General features: G+C 36.9%; 2 protein-coding genes across 2 annotated transcripts; one reads left to right on the forward strand and one right to left on the reverse strand.

Annotated features, from left to right (window-relative positions):
* Window positions 1–208: 208 nt before the first annotated feature.
* LOC104425367 (gamma-interferon-responsive lysosomal thiol protein) lies at window positions 209–4,274 on the forward strand. The gene is made up of 5 exons (XM_010038086.3): window positions 209–515; window positions 2,495–2,560; window positions 3,315–3,452; window positions 3,580–3,672; window positions 3,824–4,274. Exons 1-5 carry the CDS (start codon window positions 243–245, stop codon window positions 3,989–3,991), a joined length of 738 nt encoding a protein of 245 aa, XP_010036388.2. The 5' UTR covers window positions 209–242; the 3' UTR covers window positions 3,992–4,274.
* Window positions 4,275–4,865: 591 nt separating this feature from the next.
* Window positions 4,866–6,458, reverse strand: LOC104453210 (protein NODULATION SIGNALING PATHWAY 2). The gene has a single exon (XM_010067737.2). It carries the CDS (start codon window positions 6,456–6,458, stop codon window positions 4,866–4,868), a length of 1,593 nt encoding a protein of 530 aa, XP_010066039.2.
* Between the last annotated feature and the right edge of the window lie 18,847 nt (window positions 6,459–25,305).

Below are 25,305 nucleotides of genomic sequence, written 5' to 3' on the forward strand. Positions count from 1 at the left end.
CTCGTCTAAATGGGCAGCCGGTGCTTGGTCGACACTCTAATCCGAACATGTCTGCGGATGAGTCAGATCCCAACCCCTTCAAGTCCTTTTTTCTCATTTTAAAAAGGTGAGAAGAATTTATGAACCAGAAGAAAAAAAGAGATGAGTTAAAAAAAAAAAAAAAACAACAGAACTTACCCATATAAATAATACTTCATTAAAGCCCGAGAGAGAGAGAGAGAGAGAGAGAGAGGGAGGGAGAGATGGGCAATGGCAGCTTCTGTCGCCGCTCTCAACTCGCCGTGACGAACCTGGTGCTCGTGCTGCTGCTGCTGCTGCTGCTCGTATCTCCGTCGCAGTCGGATCAACGAGTCAAGCTCAGCCTCTACTACGAGGCTCTCTGCCCCTACTGCGCCAACTTCATCGTCAACTCGCTGTCGAAGGTGTTCGACACCGGGCTCATCTCCATCGTCGACCTCAGGCTCGTCCCTTGGGGCAACGGCTGGATCTCGCCCGACGGCTCCCTGTCTTGCCAGGTCTGGCTTACTTCCCCTCCGCTTTGCTTCGTCCCCTCCTGCCTGCCCTCGACATTTCTCTCCGTTGTTTCCTTGCTAACATCCTTCGATTTATCTTGAAAAGCTGCAACCTGTTCCCATCATTACTCGATTTGGGGTCCTCACATCTACTGATGTACATGTAATTAATAGATGCTATCCTTCCATTAATTACGTATTAAACAATATGATCAGTTGATAACAAAAAAAGAAAAAAAAATTGACATGTAGTTTGATTAAGTGGGTAACTTTTCTTGATATGTTGACAAATGCGGAGTTATAAAGTATACTCGAACACACAACGATACTAATCCTTATCAATTAGTAAATAATTGTTGTTTGCAGAACTCGGATACAAGCTTGGTTTTCATTTTATATGCTCTTTATATATGTAAGTTTCAGTTCGATACAACTATCAAATGAGTTACAAGCGCCCATGGGTCAAGAAATTGAAGTTGGTGTGGCCAAGAAAAAAATTATTTAGGAAAAGAAGTCGATAAAAATCCTAAATTATACTCATTGAGATACACTTACCTCATTTTTTTTTTCTTATGACACTGAAAATATCAAACTTATAATCGTGCGACATATTTATCTTTTGTCGAGGTTTTGTCAAGAAGCACCATAAAAAATATAATTACATAAACGCCTGAAGAGGAAACGGTGTTGGTATTGAAAATGACGTTATTTTGGTTGAAAAAACATTTAAAGAAACTTTGTTGGAGGGTAAATGTGTTAAAAGTGGAGTTTTTTATATCATATGAAATTTATGGTAAATATATCTGGGTTGGCATAATCTGGGATTTTTGATGAAAAAAAGCTCAAGATAAATATATCACTTTCTGCATAATTTAGAATTTTTTTATGATTTTTCACTTTTTGTTCAGATACTATCTATTTTGAATAATTTGTACCTACGAGGACGTGAATACTTCAAAACTTAGCAACAACGGACGGTGGCTCCATAAATTTCACTATAAAAACTTCCCTAATTTCCATAATTCAACTTTACTCTAATTTTTTATACTCTTTTATGGTGACTTTGCATAAAAAAATTAAATATAGTTGGTACGGTGGGGCGAGAGCAATAAATGGTGTCAGAGGTTCTGCCCCCAACGGTCCGCTGCACAATGCACGTGATGATTGCTTCTAATCTTTGGAGGTATTTTAAAAAGAGAAATTATTTAGTGAAATTTTAGTAATTTTGGAGTTTAAATTGTCAGACTTAGCAATATAACACGCGATACTCACGTGTACCTCGTCATTTTCAATAACTGCACATTTAATTTAATACATGCTAGTAGAAGAAATGCACATGTCACACTTGTGCTAGAGAATAATAAAATATACCAATTAAATTTCCCTCGCAAAAATATTTTTCCAGGAAAATAGAAAATGATTTAGTGGACATAAGTAAAATGACATTTTTATCCCTCCATAAATACGCTTTCGAGTAGCTTCGACATTCACTATAAGGACCGGAATGTGTTTAGTGAGAACATGGCTATTTTGGTCATTTGAAGGATATTTCACTGAATTTTGAAGTTGGCTTTATATATAATATACGATAGACACTATACGTATTAATTTCTTTAAAATGGCATGCCTTTCACATCAGTCTTGCCGATATACCAATTTTTAAATATTTATAGTCGAACTTTTTTTCACTTGTTTCTTTTAGGTACATCATATTTCACGGTTTTTTGTTTTTTTGGTCGTAATATGTGTTGTGTGAGCAACATTCATGAGATTTTTCATTAATTCTTACAAGAGCAATTTGAAAGGTCTATCATAGTATGATAAAATGTATAGTTTAAAATGTTAAAAAATGGGCTATTTGACACTTCAATTTTGAATCTAGCATGTTTAATTGGATGAAGAAAATATCATTTTTTTTTTCATCTGTAATCTTTTCTCTTCAATTTTTTTTTCTCCATCTGAATATTGTGCAAAATTTGCAGCATGGACCAGATGAGTGTCTACTGAATGCTATTGAAGCTTGTGCCATTACCATCTATCCGGACGTGGTGAGATGTAGAACTGCATTAATATACTGGCATATGCATCCTTATTTATTAATTAGTTTGTAAATATAAATAGAATGTAGCCAACCATGCTCATAAAAGTAATATCAGCTTCTTTGAGAATTCTATCAAATAGATATATGAATTTAGAATTGTAGTCTCCAAATTGTCAAGCACTAAGATTTGGAAATGCCTAAAATTAATTTCTTATCACAAAATTTCCATAAAGAACCGTATTGCATGATTTATAATAGTTTCTTGACCAATGAAATAGTTGAGTTGAAATTCATAACATGATTAAGATATTATTACCCAAAATATATATTTTTAGAAAAATAATTATCACGTGAAGATGAAAAACAAAAAGTTTACATACCTATTTATCTCTCACCAGACTATTTATATATAGTATTTCGTTGTTAGATATTGTGAAACTACATATAGATTGTTGCGTCCTAAAAAATGTTAGAAATGGTGTTATTTAATGAGTAAGATTTAGTATATCTTGGCTCAATAGAATTGGTGGATTCAGCGATGAATCAATGTTGCTGCTTGATCCAATGGTCCGTCGATTCGCACATAAATGAATCAATGTTGCTGCTCGATCCAATGGTCCGTCGATTCGCACACTGGATTTATGGATGTGACTTAGAGTTTGAATTGAATTGAAATGTCCATGGCGATATGACGTGTATAAATGCTAAGAATAGCACAATGCACATATTATATGACACATTGACTTTCACAATCTTTGTAGAACCGGCATTTCAGGTTCATCAATTGCGTGGAGCAATTGACCCTGCAGGGTAGGCAAGGCGAATGGCGCAATTGCTTGGGCGCGACGGGCGTCGGCAATGCTCCGGTGGATTGTTATAATGGAGGCTTTGGAAACAAGGTGATTTTGCTCGGTTCTAATTATAATTCACGCAAAAAATTCTTCATTTTGTATCCCTGCTATATCTTTGACATGGCAATCTGAAATTTAAAAAAGAAAATTTCAAAAAATCTGCTCTCCGTGGCAGCTTGAGCGGACGAACGCCGACGAAACTGGTCGTCTCAACCCGCCGCACAGATTCGTCCCGTGGGTGCTTGTTAACAATCGACCACTCCAGGAGGTTAGTTAACACATCTTTGTTTGATCATGCATGTAAACATGCACGCGCGAGACACTGAATCAACGCAATGACGAGTTAAATTGTAAATTCCGTCATCGTCGTTGTAGTCTATCGGACATAGATTATATATATGTATCTCTCTCTGTCTCAGGAGTTCCCGAATTTCATGAGCCATGTATGCAAGGCCTACAAAGGCGATTGCGTACCGGCGGCGTGCAAGTCGCTTCCGGCGACCGTCGATTCCTCCGGGGAGGAGATTAGGTCCATTCCGGTTTGCTATCCAAGCCAAGCAGGAAACGTCACTTCTGGGCTCCAATAACAAAGATGGTATTAAATTACCAGCAATCAGAAAAAATAAATTAAAAAAATGATGGTATTGCTGTTTATTTATCTCTCTAGGGAGTGATTATAGCTAATTTCTCGTGCAATGGAAGGGTGATGCAGATACAATTGATTTTGCATCTTATAACATATGATGCTGCTGAAGTCAGCTGTGGTTAGTGATTCTTTTTTTATATTTTGCTGTTCTTTTAAATCCACCTCTGGAGCTTGAAATGTCAAAATCATCTTATGATATAAAAGCTATTTACCACTTGTCCAAATATAACAATAATATAAATTTGCATCGACCACTCATGTCCTGCCACGTAAGCATAAATCAGAAAAGTAATTCTCTTTCTTCTCCTTCAAGCTGATATGGCATATTAGAGACGGTACTCGTTCGAACCCTGTAATGACGTATTTATATAGACATATAAAATATGATTTGATGATTTATAACATGAACGAGGAAATAATATAAACTATTCGTGATTACGTATTTCGCAAGCACACGTATTGTTTTGAGATGAAGACTGTATTCGGTTGAGAGTTACTGGATTGCTCCTGGAATTAGTCCTCTCATTTCAGATGAACACGGCTCTTCAGCATCTTCTTTTCTCATTCTCATGCCAGTTATTTGTCTAATCTAGACTCTAGTACATGATGCTCAGACTGATTAAATTAATCATTGAGATCACAATTCAAAGACAGGACAAAGTACTGGTTTAAAAAAATGTCGAAATCATTCGATTATCCGGCCGGGCGATCTTTACAACGGAATCTGTAATTACCGAGTTAATTTAATCTTCTTTTGTCTATCAACATATTGCTGCAATTTGCTTCTATGAACATGTTTCGGAAAGAAAACTTGTCTACCATCTCTTGGGTCTATATTCCCAGGAGGAAAATCTGGCCAGTTCATGTCCTTTCCATTCCAGGAACATCTCATTCCCTTGTTCTCCAAGCTTCACCTCATAGGATGTCTTACCTTTCAGCATTTCCTGGGCTTCCACTACGCTCTCTCTGGCTATTCGCAGCCGGTCTAAGCCTTGCGCAACCGGGGCGTCTGTGCCATTTCTCATTTCGCCCCATCTGTGGAGCCACGAGAGAGACGAGATGAACGGCGCGACGAAGAGCATCTCCATGGCAATTCGTGACTCTGAAAGCTGGGGAGGAAAATCGGACTGCATTGACTCTAAGATTGAATGGTATCGCCTTAACAAATTGTCAAAAAAATCCCCCAAGGTCGAGCAGTTCTTGAGCTTCTCGAATCCGTTTCCATCGCCGAAAGTTATGATCCCTGCGGTATGAGCAAACCAATCGGCGCGATCGGCCAAAAATTCCTTGGCCACTCTAAAGAAATCATTCACTCTTCTAGTTGTCGTAGTCCTTCCCATGTGGGGCAATCCGACCATGCAATTGAAGACCATCCACTCTTTGTTAGCGTCTCCTTCATTCCTCTTCCTCAGCTCATTCACTAGATTCGCAATGTTCATGCTATCAACCGTCAAATTTACGCCAAACGATCGGGCATGATCGTGAAGTCGCCTCTTTGTATCGTCAAAATTCCAGTTCAATTGAGCATCTTGACCACGACGCTCTTCGTCGCAAGTCAATGATGTGAGCTTCAACGTTTTGTTCCTCTGCGCGACGGCCTCGATCACCGGTGGCCATTGAATACCTTCTCCCATATCGAAATCCACGATATGGATTGTCTCTACCCCATCGGGCATCGCCTCGAGTAAGGCTGAGTTTGCAGCGAAGTGAGCGAACCTTCCGTAGGGAAACGCCTGGTAAAATGCGAAGAAAGCTGCCTCAAAGTTCTTGCACGACTCGCGTGTCAAGCAATCGCTCCGGTTCTCAGGAGTTTGGAACAAGTAGAAGGCAAGCCGCTCCAGCGCCTCGCCCAGAGGGCTCGATTTCTCAGCGATGCGCGTCGAGATGACCTCCATGAGCTCCTTTTGCTCGTGATTCCCGGCCTCACAATAGGCCTTGAGCAGGTGATGGAGGCTGAGCAAGTTGTCAACCTCCATTTCTTTGGCGGGCAAGGTCCAGGGCAACCGTGTCGTCGCAGACGCACCTGCAGAATTAGACTCTTCCGACTTTGACAAAGTGCTCGTTGGGCTCCATGCCTCCGCCGCCGCTTTTTGCGAAGCAAAACTCCCGTCACTCATCTCCGAAGTGTTCTCAGGTTCATCACCATTCAAAAAGGCCTCCAATCCTTCGAAATCCATGGTGAAATCCTCAAGCTCACACCCGACTCCTGGCGATGCATCGAAAGCAGTATGCATGCCGAACTGGACAATCGAATCGTCGGTAATATCGCTAATCGGCGAAGGGATCATACCATAATCACCAACCTGGAAATCAAAATTGGAGCTATAGTTTCCAAGTGGGTTGATCGTCGAAGTGGTGAGGTTGTGAAATGGCCAGGAAGCTGGAGGAGACCCTGATTGCATCACCATCTTTCAGGAAGGTCTCACCTTGTTTTAGCTGAAGAGATGGAAATCTGGATGAAGTTGATTAGACGATAAGGATCAGGACTATTTATATTAGATCTATATGATTAAACAATTGAACAGAAAAGGACATGATATAAAATAAAACCAATCAATCATTCTGAGTCTTTTACGTATTTTTCTATTAGAGTTTGGTTCCAGCCTAATTCCTTGTTGAAATCTTCCCCTTTGCTTGGCAGCTGCTAAGACGTTTCCAGGTTGCGGACGATGTATTTTTCACGAATGATCAAATTGATTTTACGTTACTATCATATTTAGTCTGTTGTTTTCAGTGTCGCTAGCATTAGGACCCGGGAAGGAATACCAGTCTTGTAAAACTGCTCGTCCTGAAAATTAGTGAGAAAACGTGAGCAAAGACAGCTACGGTCAACAACGTTAGGGAATATTTACGGGTCGGTTAACGTGTTGTGTAAGTAAATATATGTGGGGAATTTAACAATAAGTAAACTCAAAGGTGAAAGTTCCGAACAAAAATTCGAAACTAATCTCGTCTTCGATTAGTCCTAGGCAGGTTTTGTTACCGTGACGCAAATATCACCAAGCACAAAAGGACACCATTGGGGTCCAAAGCACAGAGTCGCAATTTGGTCTAGGACGCTTCTACTTTTTCATTTAAAAAGACGGGCTTTCTTTCACCGTGCTAGTAGATTTCTAAATAAAGTTTGTACGTCTTAAAACATCACTAATTAGAAGTATTACCGGTGACTTGATTTCCCTAAAACTTTGTTGCGATAACTTGCTCGTATTCTGGTGAAGTTACCAACTTTGTCCAACAGGTTGCAAATTATCGATATTTTCGTATCTTTTACTTCTTCTTTTTTTTATTACGAAGACTTTATACTTACCAACTCTCATTTAAATAAATTAGTCTTTAATTAGTGACATACCAAGTTTTTTTGATTAAATTGTCAATAAGTTTTGGATTACTAATTCTAATTTGAGTTAATTACTAACTTCATTTTATTTTCTTAAAATTCATCAACTTTTGTTATCTTTTACCAACTTTATTTGTTTTTCGGACAAAACGCATTAAGGTCACGAACTCGTGTAAAAATTTGCGGACCTTTGTTTGTGTGACTTACTACCGTTTTTCCAATTAGGTCACCAATTAGTTTTCATTTAAAAACTTAACATTCGATTTGCTTACATACATTTATTTGTTTCAACATAAAATTACCAACTTCACTATTGAGTTTCCTACTTTTATTTGACAAGCTTAACACTCCATTAATTTACTAACTCATTTTATAAAATTTCGACCTTAATTAGAGTAATTACTAACTTTTTTCCAATTAAATTACCAACTTTTTTTGTTGCACTAACTCTTATTAGAGTTAGTTACAGGCATTTTTTTTTCCATGAGTATGGTATACGTATAAGAGTTGGGATAATTTTTCAAAAAGTCGTAAACCTATCCTAATTTAGTTATAAGCATTTCAATTTGGCCAATTTAATTCGAAGCATTTTGACAATTTGTTAATTTAGTCCTTTAGGCCAATTCTCGATGTAAATTGACCATATGGATAACAACTGTCTTAAGTGGCACGGTTAGCGTTGACATGAACATTTTTTGCAATTTTTTTTTTTTTTTTATAAAAACTAAATTTTTCATAATTTTTATTTTCTTTTTTTTTTTTTGCTGTGCTTTTTCCCAAAAGGTCCAGCCACAGTCACCGACCAATAAGGGAGGGCCGAGGCGGCCTCGCTTTTGTGTGAGGCGAGGGCTATCGCCACCATCAATAAGGCCCCATGAACCTCTGAGGAAAAAGAACAGTAGAAAAGAAGAATAAACAAATAATTAAAAAAAAACTCACAAATAATTTCACATCATCGCCAACCATATCACTTAGAATGATCAATGTCTACGACATCAATATCCGGCCAAAATTCGTGGGAATGACTAACTTGGCAAATTATCAAAAGATTTATGATTAAATTTGCTAAATTAAAAGGTTTAGTGTTGAATTGACCATACAATAAGTTTAAAAAAAAATTGGACATTTTTCCTTTTAAGAGTTAGTTAAGGCAAAAATTCGTTAGTACTTTAATATGACAAAAGTTAGAAGTCACCGATGTCTAGGTTAGTAAATTAATGTAAAAGATAGTAAATTCGAAGCATTAATAAGTTATGCAAATAAATATTGTAAGTTGATAGAAACATTGTAATTTGCAAACTATTGAATAATGCTTCATAAAAATCTTAATTAGTGACTTGCCACTTTCTCAAAATAGTAAGTTATGCGTCATTTTATTTATCAAATTTTACCGGGATGGAAAAGAGTCAATTTTTGGGCTCGAGACAATAGAATTTTGCCCTCGTCTTTGACCACAAGTGTCATGCCCTGATCCTTCGAGCGCATGCCCATCCCGGCTTGGTCAATTAAATAGCGATGTCCCAGAACGCATTGCCAACCCATTCATTTTTATACGCATGCGGAAGCACATAATAATTCCCAGATAATAAGAAGATGGAATAGAAAAGCAGGGCCACAATTCACAAATAAAACAAGCCTTTTATAAACAAACAGGTTTATATATAATATCATGCTGTTTACAAAAATATCGGCTCAACAAAAAGGGAACCGTCCTTTGACCCACTAGTCAGACACTTTTGCCAATTCTTCGATCTCCACCTTCCCAGACTCCAGGGGTTCCGGTCCTCCACGATCGCCATCTAGGGACGTGAAATTGTTATCCCACAATGGGTTGAAATGACATCTCAGCGAGTTCACCCCCTAAGATCGGATTAGAAAGAAAATACGACCTAAGGGCTGTCTAAGCACAAACACGAGTCAGAGGACTTACCTTGGCCTTAGTCCTTTCCTGCAAGTCAATAAAATATGCACTTCATTGAATCACATCAACCAACCAAATCACCACATCAAATTGAATAATCGATAAATCGACTCAATCGACTCCATATCATCAAGACCATTTCCCGGTCATCTCAATCAATACTATCTATAAAGTTCGATCATAATCAGGACTGCTCACTCGAAACTGATAATAGATAGTATAGCTCACCAGAAACTGCCAAATATACTGATATAGAATACTAATAATGTTTACAAAAAGCTACCATATATACTATCATCATCAAATCATTTCACCATTTTTATCATACCCAATAAAAATAATCACGTGTGGATACACGGTCAACCTTAGCCAAAATACAATTTTCTGCCGCTTATAAATCCCACCAATTTTAATAGTCCACAAATCCATTTTTTGCGCTGGAAACCGACGCCCAATGATTTTCCCATTTAATTACTAAAATTGAATAAATTTGGGATAAATCCCCAAAATCACAAATCACACTCAATTTGCACAAAATAATAGTCAATTAAATAAACAGATCACACCATTGCAATCAGCACGAAATTCTGGCCACCGGCTATCTTGATCTAATTTCCGAAAAATAAATAAATAAATAAATAATTACGAAAATTAATTATTAAATACTAAAAATAGCAACTTAGGCCAGAAAAGTCTAAATTAAAAGCCGAGACAGGCCCGGAAAATTTCCGAACCACTCTAGATAAATACTAGAGCTTGTCCGACCCTAATTACACCACTCTAACCACCTAACATACAATAACGATTAATTAAATTGCTAATCTACTCTAACTATCCACCTAGTCCATACTTAGTCTAAACTAATTAATCCTTAAGCGTCATTAACTTACTAAGCATGGATTATTGAGTTAAACTCACTTGATTAATGATTCGCTTGAATCAAAACGATGGGGACGTAAAGGGGCTCAATAAATTCCAAAGCGGGACTACCAATCAAAGTCCAAAAAGCACCAAAGCGGGCCAAAACAGAGGCTGAAAACCCAGGGCTGACCGGTTCTGTTCTGGGCAGAGAGAAGTTGGACCAGTGGTTCGGCTAAAGTGGAGGCAAGTAGGGAAGGACGGAGGGGCTGAACCGGGTCCAGGCGGAGGTAGGCGGCGACTCCAGCGGTCACAGCAGAATGGACTATGTCTTGGTGAGCTGCTGGACGCATGAGCTAGGTGAGACGGTGGCCTAAGATGCACGGCGAGGAGGGGCAACACTCGATGACTTTGCGGCTGATGTGAGGCGAGCAACGGAAAACGGTGGTGGGAGGGGGTCCGGCGGGCTTCGATGGGCAAAAGGGGCTGCTGGTTCAGTTTCCTAGGCTTGTTGAGAGTTTCTTCAGTCTGTACAAGGAGGAGGGATTGACGGATTGGGGATGAAGAAGGAGGGGGGGACCGGTTGGATAGAGGGGACCACTTTGGTCTCTCTCTCATCCCTTTGTCTCCCTTAACTTGGTCCCACATGCAAGTTGTCCTCACAGCTAATTTCCAACCCTCAACACATCTTCTAGAAGCCTTGAAGTAGTCCAAAGGTTGGGTCCATGGGGGCATACGAATTTTGGTTCAATTTCCTTAATTTGAACTTCAATCCTCCCTTGAACCAACCCAATTCGACTCGATCAATTTGGTATTTTTCCTTACCAATTGAACTTATTTGCATCCAAATTTCGTGATAAAAAACGGTCATCTACATTTTTCAGTCGAAAACGGCCCTATGTCGACTTTTTCTGCCAAAACCTCTGTTTGCAGAAAAATTTTGGGAGACTGAGTCGATGTTCTTAAAATAACTCGTGACATGACAGAACTTTCAATTTCTAAAATCGGATTCAAATTCGCGGTTAATTTCAATTTAGTGCGATTTTAGCGCGACCTAGTATACCGGGTAACTTTCAGAAATTTTTAGTATAAATGACTAATGATCGATTTTCTTTGAGCCACAATGAAACTCTTCAACACATTGACAACTCTCGATTGTCGTGAAAATTTTGAGATTTTGATTACGGACACAGGGTACCAAAACGACAAAAAAATCAGTCTAGTGCCGATTGATGAGAATTTTGCTAGTTAGTGGAATCACCCACATTTAGCAACACATCTCAGTCAAATCGACTTATCTCTGATCTCTAAGCGATTTTTAACTGTGCCGTAATGATTTCTGCAGATGAGCATGGTCGAGTAGTCAATTCTTGGTCGAATCCTCAACTCTATTGCATTAAAATCCTTTAATGACTTTCCCAAATAGTCCAGTTATCTCAAGAGTGATCAGCTTTGAGAATAGCACTATAAGCGCGTCAATGAAATGTCTGATTAATTTAATTGAAAGCAGAACTAAAAAATCCATGATGTCACAATAAAGGTTACGGAAAACTTGTCCAAAAAATCATAAACTTTTCCAATTCAGTCATAAACCTTTTAACTTTACCAATTTAGTCCTAAACATTTTCACTTCTTGCCGATTCAGTCTATCCAACCAATTTTGGCCGGAAAATGCTAACGTGGATGTTGGTGGTGCCATGTAGGACTTCCGGCGCTAACGTGGACAATTTTTAATAATATTTTAATATTGTTTTGAATTTTTTGAATTTTTTTCTGTTTTTTCCTTCTTCTTCTTTTTTTTTTGGCTTTCTTGGCCTTTTCCAATGGCGGGCCATCACCTGTGGCCGGTGGCCGGCCACTGAAAAAGGCCAAGAAAGCCCAAAAAAAAAGGAAAAAACAGAAAAGATATTAAAAATTCAAAAAAAAAAAAAATATTATTAAAAATTGTCAACGCGCCGCGACGGTCCTACATGGCACCGCAGCAGCATCCACATTAGCATTTTTCGGCCAAATTTAGCCGATGGACTGAATCAATAAGAAGTGAAAAAGTTTATGACTAAATTGGCGAAGTTAAAATATTTAGAACTGAATTGGTAAAAGTCAAATAGATTTAGGACTTTTTGGACAATTTTCCCCAAGGTTGACCATACATTGGCCATGGCATTTAGGGTTAACCATAAAAGAGGCTCTTCTTAGAATGTCTCATTCATGAAAAGACTTAGGATAGAGATACAAAATATGGTTGGTCATATGATTTTGGTTGATTTTTGGTAGTTTTTCATGGACAAACTATTGGAGATTTAGTATTCTAATTTTTGGAATTAGAAGGCGAATTGTTCTTCTTGTATATTTGACAGAGTCAGTTGAGTTTAAGCCACTAGAAAGCCATTGAATCCCTAGGCCAAATGATAAATTTTACTCAAATGCAATTAAAATATGAATCGATTAAAGAAAAATGGTATTTACCCAAAATATCACTTGAGAGTGAACTTCAATTCAATTATCGTGTTTGGTGTTTGACAAGAGTTTCAATTCATTTAATTTTGATAAGGTAGTGATTATTATATAAATCTTTGGAACTACAAATTTGGAATTATGGTACAATACAAAAACCTTCGAATACAAATTCCTGCTAGTTGTCCTCAGTTGATAGAAGATTGAAAACAAACAATAAACGCTTTCATCCTCACAATTACTTAAATGACTTGAGGACTCTTTTGACTTCTTGCTTCATTTGTAGGCCATGCACAAGAATCTTGGTATGAAATTAGATGATCCAAATCTCTACTCCAATATAAAAATGACAAATTATGCTAGCAGATAAATATGGAATTTTTTAGGGTGGTCATTAATTGAGAAAGTTGGAAGTTGACTGGAATTTTCATCTTTTCAACAGGATATACTTGCCATTTAAGAGAAACCATGAGAAAGACCTATTCCCATAATTTTGAGGGTTGAGGACTCTTTTGGCTTCTTTCTTTGTTGGTAGGCCATGAAATGGGGGATTTGCACGCTTTTGCCTACAATATTTTGTGTTTCTTCTTGAACACTAGTTCCTAACTCATACACGCAATTCATATAATTATTATATGCATAATATATTCAATTTGCGGGATGTTAGGTGAAGCCTCCCGTCAAAGAATTAATATAATTTAGAGCGGTTAAATTATCAATTTAAAATTTTCAATCAATGTGGCTCATTATAAAGGTCTTGAAACTCTGGATTCTTTCTTAATGCTATCCTCAGGTTAAAGCCCCCATTTGTTTAATAGAAAATGAATTTTTTGAAAATCATTTTTTCTAAAAATGATTGCCTATATTGCTTTTGCCTATATTGCTTAAAATAATTAGTCAATAAAAATGTTTCATTGTCGACAATAATTTATGTATAAATATTTTCATAGACGATGATAATATTTTTCGTTTATTCGTTTGTAAGCGATACTAACAATCATTTTAAAGAAAATAATTTCCAAATTATTCATTTTTTTGTGAAATAAATGCACTCTAAAGGTATCATAGATCTATTGCGCATCCAAATGTGTCATAGTTTTGCATCTAGCCAAAGGTTGGTTCGAAAGTACAAAATGCATAATGTTATTTTTGACCCTGAGGAGCTCTTCAGCCCTTTTATATCGACCCTATCATCTTGTGGAGTTTTGAGAGGCCCAAGTTAGGGTAAAGGCCCCGGTTAAAGGCCCAATCTTCAATAAATCATGTTCTTGTTGAATGGGAAAATCTAGATACAAACCATATAAAAGAACATAACATAAATGAAACTCCATCTCAGTTTATGCAATTCAAATATGTATTTATAATTGGTTTTGCACGATTTTTTTTTTACTTTATACTAATATTTTTTTCGAAACAACTTCTAAACCTAATTTGACAAAATAATTTCACGAAAATCCATATCTATCTTAAGATGACAATTACTATTAGTTTATTAATAGTACTAATGAGAAATTAAACGCCATAATAGTGTATATAAACAACCATGTGACCATTTTCAGTCACAAAGACATGACTAATACATGATAAACGTCATTTAAGTTTCTTTCTTTCTTTTGAAAAGATGACATTAATAAATAATACCCACTAGTTGTGATTGATTTTATTAGTCTTTAGTAAAAAAGAAAAAAAAAGAATTCTTATTTGAGATGTAACATCCAAAAGTTTTTATGTATGGTAATGATATTTTCAGACTTGTTAGTATTGAGAATAGACACCGATTTGCTTGTTACATATTAATTTTGTAGATACTTTGGTAACCTAACAAATATTTTATTATGAAAATCTTATAATTGAATCAATTGGCAGTTTTTCCATTTGTGTTTTTCTTCCTATTCTCCCTAAATATTTAACCTCTCACATGTTTTACTCTTAAAGACATGGAACTTGGCAATGATGAGGTCATGCATTGACTTATGAAACTTGGCCTTAGTTCTTTAATGCTTGAAATGATTATTGCTCACACTTGGCCTAATAAAATGAAGCCTTCTATCATTCACATAAATATTTCTTTTCTTGACTTATGATATCAAGCCATTTGCACCTCAGCTATTAGCATTAGGGGGGGGTTGGAGCACTACCCTCTATACTTATTGTTCTAACCCTAAGACAATTAATGCCTTTAACCATGGTTAAATCGATTCCACTCTGTTCTTCCTTGTTTTAGTTGATTTGAGTAGAGGGGAGACTTTTAAAAGAACACAAGCCCCACTTCATTAATTTTACTAATCAACTCATTTCTTCAACTTAGGTCCTCAAAACCATGAGTAAAAGCCAATGCCCCACACCCGTATTATAAAAGTTTATGTCTCAATCTTTCAAGTTGGACGATGTGACCCTAAGACAATTAATGCCTTAACCATGGTTAAATCAATTCCACTTTTTCTTCCTTGTTTTAGTTGATTTGGGTAGAGGGGGGACTTTTAAAAGAACACAAGCCCCACTCATCAACTCATTTCTTCAACTAACATCTTCAAAATTTTGAGTAAAAGCCAAGGCCCCACACCCGTATTATAAAAGTTTCTGTCTCAATCTTTGGAGTTGGACGATGTGACTGAAGCCTTAAATTGCCTAATCTTTTTTAAGGTAAGTGAAAACTCTAGGGAATAAGTTAGGTTAAGCTACTTAGTATTCTTGATATGGTTGATAAATGTAAATTTTGACTAAATTTTTTTTTATGTAAAGTGCCATTAGGTTCCAATAATGGTATGTTGAGTTGTTATGTTTCCTTGATTTATATTGATGAGTTTGTTATGCTCTTTTTTTTTATTATTCGGTCTTACTCTAACTCTCACTCTCAGACTTTTGTCATGTCTCCTTACTGAACGTGAGAGTCAAATCCCATGCCTAAAGCTAAATCGTCCCCATCCCAACTTCCTAAAAAGATGGGGATTCAAACCCCCTGCATCTCCCTTCCAATGGTTTATGCTCCTTGATTTGTATTGACAAGTTATATATTTTGGGAGTAAATAAGTTAATTTCAAGAGAAATAAGTGGTACGTTGATGGAAAAGTGTGAAAAGAATTAAAGAAAACTTAGTAGACTAAGTGTGGAAAAGGGTGAAGATGTTGACTAGGAGGAGTCGAGGCTGGTTTTATAAATTTTGCTTAAATTGACTTATGAACATCTAATTTGTCGATTTTTCAAAATAATGATGACGATGACGATGACAATGATGTCGGTTTTTGGAAGTTGCCAATTTTTTTTTTTTTAAAGATGCTAAATTTTGAAGAGTTGTTGATTTCAATGGGGGAAAAGTTTCCTTATTCTGAGGAAATTTCCTAAAGTTGTGAAATTTGAGAGGTTTGCTTTAAATTTGAGAGATTAGGGGTGAGCATCATTCTATGGTTAACCCTGAACCGACCTTGAACCAGCCCAACCCTACCGATCTTGGTCCAATTCCTAGGGAGATGGGGCGGTCCTTGGTCTTGGGATCCTTAGACCAACACTGTGCAGGTTGGTCCTCGGTCTTAGAAGTTTAGGATCGGTCCAACCTAGACCAACCCTGACTATATATAATATATCTAATATATTATTTATAATTTTTTTTATATAGTGAAAACCCTAAGTCAAATGGTGTCAAAAGCATTTAAACAACTCCTTAATGAGGAGTTGAAGTAATTTTACATTGTTCTTTAATAGCTTAGATTTTTAATGTCTTTTACGGCATCAACAACCATATTTACAAATGAGGAAAATGTCTCTGTGAGGAGTCCTCAAGGTATCCTCACCGCGTAAATAGCTTCTCATGGTATCCTTTTCCAATACTCGTTCTCTTATGTCTTTTTTTTCATTTTAGTCTTCAACTTACCAAAATTGAAAGAAACAATTTCTCTGCTCGCCATTCGACACTTGCCTCCCTCACTTTTGGTTGCTTGCGCTACTCACCGCTCGACACTCGCTCCACTCGATGCTCGCCGCTTGCGCCACTTGCCTCTCTTCATTGACCTGGCTTTTCATCGAACCTATTGGGTCAGTTCAATCCTCGGTCGCCTTTTTAAGAAGTGCAAAAAATGAAACAAAAAAATTATCGGTCAATCCCGGGTTGACCTTAGAACCAAACCAAACTTATTGGGTCGGTCCGGTCCTTGGTCTTAGGCTCAATAGGGTTAGTCCTTGGTCCCAAAAATTGAGAACCAACACTATGCGAGTTGGTCCTAGGATTAGGGGGTGGACCGGCCCAACCCAGACCATACTCACCCCTACCTAAGATGCTTACCTTTGGTGGACAATTTCTAAGTACCCATCTTAAGTTGATGATTATTTTGATCACTAATTCTTATATTGATTTTCTATGGATATTATCATTTCTTGCTTGAGGAAATAAATGAGGTAAATATGGTGTCGTTTATGTAAATGATCTGTGAGCAAACCATGGTGTGTGTATCCCAGTGATGTTTTGAGTAAAATGATGTTAATTACTTAACAAGGATTTTGAACATCTTTATGTGCAATATTATTGTATGATAAAATTTGTAAAATACTATAAAGTATTCTGTCATCCTCACCGTAGTGGAGACAATGCCCTAGTGTGTAATCGTGATGCCTTGCTTTGTGATTGTAATACCTTGGGAGTGTTTAGGGTTGTCTTGGAAGTTTCAAGATGCCCCATGAGTTGGGAAGTCTTGGAATTGAGATGCCCTGATATGTGATCAGAATGACTTGGGAGTGTTTGAGAGAAGAAATAATAATGAATATAATACATGATCATGTGTATACATATATTCACACATTATTTAAATTAGTGTTAGCCATGGATCACAATATGATATGCAATCTGCTTGTAGTGGACTTAAATGATTTTGAATATTGTCACTAATAGTTTTCATTGGCATAAGTTGTTTGGTGATATTGGTGCACCATGATGTAATGTAATATATATTGGTATTGGCAAATCATAATAACAAAGGTAGATTACTCGTTTATGCATTCATTTTACCTGGTCATTTGATTTGAGTATATTGATTGTTGATACTAGATTAAGTAGTAAGATGATTTTCTACATTAGACTTAGAGATTTCATTTATTTGGCCTCAATTCACTCCGTTATTTTTAGACATGTATGATGGATCTCCCACCGCCACCACTTTTTAGAGCTCCCAAACTAGTCGATTGTGTCTTTGAAGATGTGTCTGTACTTGGGTTTGCTATAATATATGGTTGGCTTATAGAGTGGATTCCCCATTGGAATGTTGCTTGGTATGTTAACATAGAGGGCAAGTTGGTCGGACCACTTAGAAGCTTTGATGGTTCTCTAGATTTTGACGACGATGGTTTATCAAGGAGTGAAGTTGTCAACCCTCAGTTGATGGTCCAATAGTGTATAGGCAGGCTTTTGGGAGTAAGAGTATAGTGACATAATTAGGTGACTTTGACCTTTCCTGGGAATTATGTATTTCATATTCGCTTAAATGTTATATAAAGATAATAACCACTAAAGTTTGTATAAAGAGGCATATGTATATTATTTTTAACTTGTGCAATTTTCTCGTATGGATTGATGTGAGTATTTTGTTGTGCTTCCACATATTATGAAAAAGAAAAAAAGATGTAATTTCTTAGGACGTGTGTCACATATGACGTTGTGGGGCATCACATGAGACAATTATAGACTATATGGCTAAAAAACATTAACTATTTTGGCCCATTTATATTGAAAGGTTAATTAGTTTTGGGAGAAATACCAAAAAATTTCTAAACCAATTGCAATTGTGCCTATTCAATTCCAAACTTTTTTTTTTTTTGCCAATTGAGTTATAAATATACATTTGTGTCAATTCAATCCATTCGACAAATTTCGAACTGAAACCACCGACGTAGATGTTAGCCGTCCAAAGTGGTGCAGCGGGCATAGATGTAAACAAATTTTTATAGTATTTTAATATTTTTCAAATTTCTTTTTTTTTTTTAAATTGCCTTCTTTGGTTTCTCACTGTGGCCAGCGAGGTTCACTTGAGCTTACTAGCCATTAAGCGAGGGCTATTTGCCTACCATCAATGAGGGTCACAACCCTCACCCATATCTTGGTGAGGCTATGGCCGCCGTCACCCACAGGTGAGAACCCATCTACTTCCTCCTCTCAAATGTTTATAATCAAGCAATGCAATCGTAGAACCTCAAAATCCAATTACGATGAAAACATAGTCATAAGGATTTGGTTGAGGCGGGCTCGCCTATGGCCATTGTGGCCTTGCCTAGTGGCCAGTGAGCTCTGACACCCCTTGTTGGCCATAGTGAGAAACTAAAAAAGGAAGGAAAAATTTTAAAAATCAATAAAAAAAAAATTAAAAAAAAAATTAATTGACGTCAACTCTAGTCACATAACATAGGACAATCAGTGTCCACAACAGCGATTTTCAACCAAAAGTAGTCGAATACACTAAATTGGCACAAATGTAAAAAGTCTAAGACTCAATTGGTAAAAAAAATAAATGTTTATGATTGAATTAGCGCAATGACAATAGATTTATTTCTTTTTTTTTTTTGGCAATTTTCCCATTCGTTCTTAGGTGGATCGGTTCCCAAGTAGAAAATATAAAAATTACACAATTTTATTACAGAAAAATATGTTAGTCAAATTGTTGTGTTGTTTCTTCATGCTAAAATCCACGATTCTATTCTGGATGAGTATAAAAGTATTTTTTTTTCTTTTAAAAGAGTCTTTAGAACATAAACTGAACTTGTGAAATTAAGAACAGATTTTCCCTAAAACCGAAGTTGAATCTCAGCCCACTCTTTTATTTTTAGACATGTATGATGGATCCCCCACCGCCACCACTTTTTCAAAACTAGTCGATTTTGTCTTTGAAGATGTGTCTATACTTGGATTTGCTGTAATAGATGGTTGGGTTATAGAGTGGATTCCCCATTGGAATGTCACTTGGTATGTTAACATTAAGGGTAAGTTCGGTCAAACCACTTAGAGGCTTTGATGGCTCTCCAGGTTTTTATGATGATGGCTTGTCAATAGGTGAAGTCGTCAACTTTTAGTTGATGGTCCAATAGTGTATAGGCAAGCTTTTGGGAGTAAGAGTACAGTGATATAGTTAGGTGACCTTGACCTTTCCTTGGAATTATGTGTTTCATATTTGCTTAAATAGTGTGTAAAGATAATAAGCACTAAGGTTTGTATAAAGAGGCATATGTTACTATTTTTAACTTGTGCAATTTTCTTGTATGGATTGATGTGAGTATTTTGTTGTGCTTCTGCATGTTATGAAAAAATAAAAATAAAAGATGTAATTTCTTAGGACGTGTGTCACACATGACATTGCGGGGCACACACGAGACAATTATAGAACTCTATGACTAGAAAAACATTAACTATTTCGGCCCATTTATATTGTAAGGTTAATTAGTTTTGGGAGAAATACCAAAACATTTATAAACCAATTACAACTGTGCTTATTTAGTTCTAAACATTTTTTTTGTTAATTAAGTCCTAAATCTTTTACGTTTGTGTTAATTAAGTCCATCCAACAAATTTAGATCGAAAATCGCTGACGTAGATGTCAGTTGTCCAAAGTGGCATAGCCGGTGCTAATGTGGACAAATTTTAATAGTATTTTAATATTTTCAATTTTAAAAAAAAATCGTTCTTTGGTTTCTCGCTATGGCTAGCAACGGTCACTTGAGCTTGCTAATCACTAGGGGAGGGCTACTTGCCTACCGTCAACGAGGGTCGCAACCCTTGCCCAGATCTTGGCAAGGCTATGGCCGCCTTCATCCGCGAGTGAGAACCCATCTACTACCTCCTCTCGAATGTTCATGCTTAAGTAATGCAATCGCAGATCCTCAAAACCCCATTACGATGAAAAAATAGTCATAAGGATTTAAGCAAAGTGACCTCGCTTGCGGCCATTGTGGCCTCGCCTAGTGGCCAACAAGCTTCGACGCCCCTTGCCGGCCATAGTGAGAAACAAAAGAAGGAAGGGAAAAAGTTTAAAAATTAATAAAAAATCAAAAAAAAAAAAAAAAATTGTCGATGTCAATACTGCCCGCATAACATAGGACAGCTAGTGTCCACACCAACAATTGTTGACCAAAATTAGTCGGATTAATTGAATTGGAACAAATGTAAAAAGTTTAAAACTCAATTAGCCAAAAAAAAATGTTTATAACTGAATTAGCTCAATGACAATAGATTTGTGACTTTTTTGGTAATTTTCCCACTAGTTCTTAGATGGATATAAAAATTATACAATTTTATGACAAAAACATGTGTTGGTCAAATTGTTGCATTGTTTCTTCATGCTGAAATCCATGATTCTATTCTCGATGAGTGTAAAAATATTTTTTTTTTCTTATAAAAGAGTTTTTAGAATCAAAAACCAAACGGGTGAAATTGAGAACCGGATCGATTCTCCCTAAAATCGAAGTTGAACCTGTAGGTCCGGTCCAATACGATTTGAATTCTGGATAGATCTTGATTTAGTGCACATCCCTACTAAATTGCAAAGATTCTACTACCATTACAGGGAATTCACTTGGAAAATATTTAAGCCATGATGCTAACGTGGTCATGTCATGCCATGGAAAAACCCGATATTTCCAAAACCACCCTTTACTTAAAGCTGCGGAATGGGGGTTCGAATTTATTCAAAGAGGCTTGCGGAATTAAAAGTCAGCTAAAGTAGGAACTATTGTCCTTCTTTAGGATGATGTCCAATAACTGTCGTGTACCCCTATCGCTTTCGAAGTTTCCATTGAAAGACTTCGAAAGTCGCATTGACTTTTGCGTAAAGCTTGCTCATTAATGACGAGCAACATGGTGGGCTTAAGATACCTATTAAATATATTCAATTTAAAGATTTTTTTCTTATTTCCATGTCATTTACTAAATATGATATAGCAAAAAAAAAATAGTATAACGATAAATTTGAAATATATTTTAGATTGCTTAACAAGCATTATCTTGAGCACTCGCACGGTGGAGTTGCAGTAGCAGGTTCATCTCGTGGGTAATTGATGTTTCGTCGGTGTCTTAAACTAAACATTATAGCAGAGGATAAGGCATGTTTCAGTCTTGTTTGAACCCTTTTCTATAAGACAAACACAAGGCTCATAAATTTATTATGTTAAAGTGATACAAAATCATTTTTCAACTTTACTTCTCATGACGATGGTATAAAAGCCTGTAATTATCATCCTCATTTTTTACAATGAATTTGAAGTTGCATCATCTAGACATAATTTACCAAGTCGCCATTTTATTTCCCAAACAACCTTTTACGACGTTAGCGTTGGGCTGTCTCGAGTAGTGGCGGCAAAACGCTGTGGGGTGGCTCTCAATTGTCATCGTGCCGTATTGCTATGTGTGGGAAGAGAGAAAGGGTTGGAAAAGAAGAGTGGGAAAATGGGTTTTTAAGTTGGGAAGATGCAAAACGGAAATTTTTAAGTCCGACTAAATATTTCATATGAAGAGTAATTGAGGATAATTTTGTAAGGGCTACTAATACCGAGAATCTCCATCTCATATATCTGCACTACATTTACTTTAAATTAATTTTTGTGTTCCAAAAACTCTCAAATTGATACTTATACTATATTTATTACAAACTAAATTTTAGGTAACAAAAAATCTCAAATTAGTACATTCATTATCACATATATATGATATACGCACATTACATTTACCTTAAATTATGATAAACCTTGGATTTTTTTAGGTAAATGTGGTGCGAATACATCGGTTTAGAATAATATGATACGGTTGCACTTGTTTGAAATTTTTTGTAATATAAAACTTAGATTTGATTTATATAATGTCAGTATCAAGATATAAATATACTCATTTGAATTTTTTGTGATATTAACCCTTCCTGTAATTATGTAACTTATCCGTTTAGCGCTGCTTCTGCCGCAAGTGGGAAGGGACGCGCTAATGATATTCTTCTCCCGTCAAAGCAACACAGCGAATCGATCAGTGGACGCTGACAGCTCTCCTCTCATACATCATTCAGTCTTGTCAAATGGCTCGTCTTGAAAGAAAAAAAAAATCGAGAAAATAAAAAAGAAATATATATAGAGAAAAATAGATGTTAGGTTACCATTATTTAGATGTGAATCATACTTCCTTCTTTAAAAATAGGATGTGTATCTACTCGATATCTTATTTGTATTCTTATAATAAGGGAAACTTCCCCTGAAAGGAACTTTATTAAATTAATCCCTGCTTTTTTCCGGATGCGAAATACATAATCAAATCAAAAAATGAATTTTTGGGAGATTAGCATTTATCATGCCCTGTTAATTGTTTTAGTTACATTATAAGAACTGTGACTTTTTGAAACTAAATATGGCATTTGTCAATTGGATTTTATTGTTTGTACAGTTCTATTATCTAATCCGTTTCATGCAAGTGATCACTATTAGCGATGCTATCGAACCCTAACTTGGCATTACTAGATGCTCACTCGCAAATAGGGCGTGGCAGCGGGCAACCTCCCAGCCCCTTTTATCTTCCATTGTCTCCTTTTCCCTTCGTTACCCTATTCTCATGTTTGGTGCTACACCATATATATGGTGCTACCTCAGGACAATATGTTCCTTTCGCGTCGTGTTAGTGACGTCACCCCAACAATTTTATCATTTTTATGGTGATGAATAATGAAAGGATTTGACCACCGGCCATGGTGGCTCCACTGGATAAGGCTCACCCCAAAATCCAGGGAAGGCAATTTTATCATTTTTATGTCACCTGTGATGAATAATGAAAGGATTTGATTCCACAAATTTACACGGATGAAGAGTTAAAAGACTAAATTGTACAAATAATGAAACTTGAAGGACTAAAACTTCACTTTACCTAAAAGATATCGATGTACATAAGGGACAAATAAGTTAGTGGCTAATTTAGCATTAGGATATAAGTGTCCCCCATGTAGAGGGATAAGTATACTATCAGTGTCAAAATTTATGTACGACGCTCACTTTGGTACCAAAACTTTATTTTAGATCACTTAAATGCCAAATCAGAGGAAAAAAGATCACTTTGGTGCCACCGGCGTGAGATTTCGGCCAAAATAATTACGTAGTTTTTATATTTAAAAAAAAAAAAATCAAACATGACTTTTAAACGACGTCATTTTCCGTCCTCCTTAAGAAAACAACATCACTTTGCCATCCTAAGTGGATGGCCTCACAAAAACGACGCCGCACAACTCATTTGGGGATTGAAATTAAGGTTTCTTTGTCCGATCCTTGCCCAACGCCAACCTAGCTCGCTTGGCCGCCATCGCTCGGCCACCATCACTCGGCCTCCATCGTAGTTGCTCGACTAGGTGAGTGAGGAGAGGCTGAGGTTGTTCTCGGGTAAGAAGCGACGGGAAAAATAGGAGGTGAGGGTGGAGGAGGAGGAGGAAGAAGGGGGGTTGAAGATGGAGAGAGCGAAGACGAGGAGGGCGAGGGAAACAAGGAGGGTGCAAATGGAGATGGCAGATTGGGCTCTGCTCAGGGAGCGGTTGAAGTGGGTCCTTTTGAAGGGGGAAGGAGGAGGAGAGGAGGAGGAGGACAAGAGCTTAGACTTGTCAACAAAGTCAGATGAACCGAAGGTGGAGTTGTGCTGGCGTTGGTGCTGGGGCACTGTTGGTGTCGCTACTGGCTCTCTCTCTCTCTCTCTCTCAATTTGGGGATTTAGGGTTTTGAATTAGGGGAGAGACACCAAACGGCGTCGTTTTGTTGTTTAAATGCTGACTGTACTCTCCGGCAAGCCATATCAACTTCAAAAATTAATAAAAAAATGCAACGTCAGATTTCCGGTCAACCAGATCGGCGTTGACACTGAAATGATCATTTTTCAAAAGTTTTGACAATTAAATAATCCAAAATAAAGTTTTGGCACTAAAGTGAGCGCCGTACATAAGTTTTGGCATTGATAGTGTACTTACCCCCATGTAGATTAACTTCACCTAAGTGGAATTGAATCTTTTCTTTTTATAGGTTTCCATATTATCAATGAGTATTACCTAGACTCAATGAGTATTGCCTAGACTCATTATACTAAATCAAGCAATCTATATAGCTACACCAAGTTACCTAAAACACAGATTTTCATCGAATTCAATTTTCTATTTTTCAAATCCCCTTCTTTATACATAAATATATATATATCCTAATTTGCTGACCCTTTTCTCTTGTAGTATGAAAGGGACCCGAGGAAATGACCCCGTCTTTTACAAATTGACAAGCATTCAATATCGAGAACGAAGTTTGTGGTCCATAACGAAGCACAACCATTCAACAATATGAGAACGTTGCTCACGGTTGTACGTAATTTCTCTTAACAAAACAACAATATACTCAAGGACCCGCTATTTCGCATTCAAACCTGGATATTAAAGGACGGGAAAAATTCAAATTCAAGACCTCTTGCTTCTTTTTTATCGTACATAATTATTTATCACAATCTTCCCGAAAGATTAATGCTTTCATCACCGAAAATTTCCAAATGCCTTTGCCCGACGTTCACATCATACCCAAGTGGAGGTCCTTCTCACAACCGCCACGATGCCTGTAGTAGGCCGGTCGTCGATTGACGTCCTCAAACGCATCGTGATCGCAATCTCGGGTTGGGGGACAAAAAAAAAAAAGCATATGTTGATGAATCTCTAGAAATAGAGGAAAATTC

The sequence above is a fragment of the Eucalyptus grandis genome, chromosome 1, assembly GCF_016545825.1.
Source record: "Eucalyptus grandis isolate ANBG69807.140 chromosome 1, ASM1654582v1, whole genome shotgun sequence".
Lineage (NCBI taxonomy): Eukaryota > Viridiplantae > Streptophyta > Magnoliopsida > Myrtales > Myrtaceae > Eucalyptus > Eucalyptus grandis.

Bases quoted from the DNA above. Each gene is read 5' to 3' on its own strand.
- LOC104425367 (XM_010038086.3), top strand. From the start codon at position 243: ATGGGCAATGGCAGCTTCTGTCGCCGCTCTCAACTCGCCGTGACGAAC. The intron at 516-2,494 runs GTCTGGCTTACT...CAAAATTTGCAG, and splicing joins ACGGCTCCCTGTCTTGCCAG to CATGGACCAGATGAGTGTCT. The intron at 2,561-3,314 runs GTGAGATGTAGA...CAATCTTTGTAG, and splicing joins TTACCATCTATCCGGACGTG to AACCGGCATTTCAGGTTCAT.
- LOC104453210 (XM_010067737.2), bottom strand. From the start codon at position 6,458: ATGGTGATGCAATCAGGGTCTCCTCCAGCTTCCTGGCCATTTCACAAC.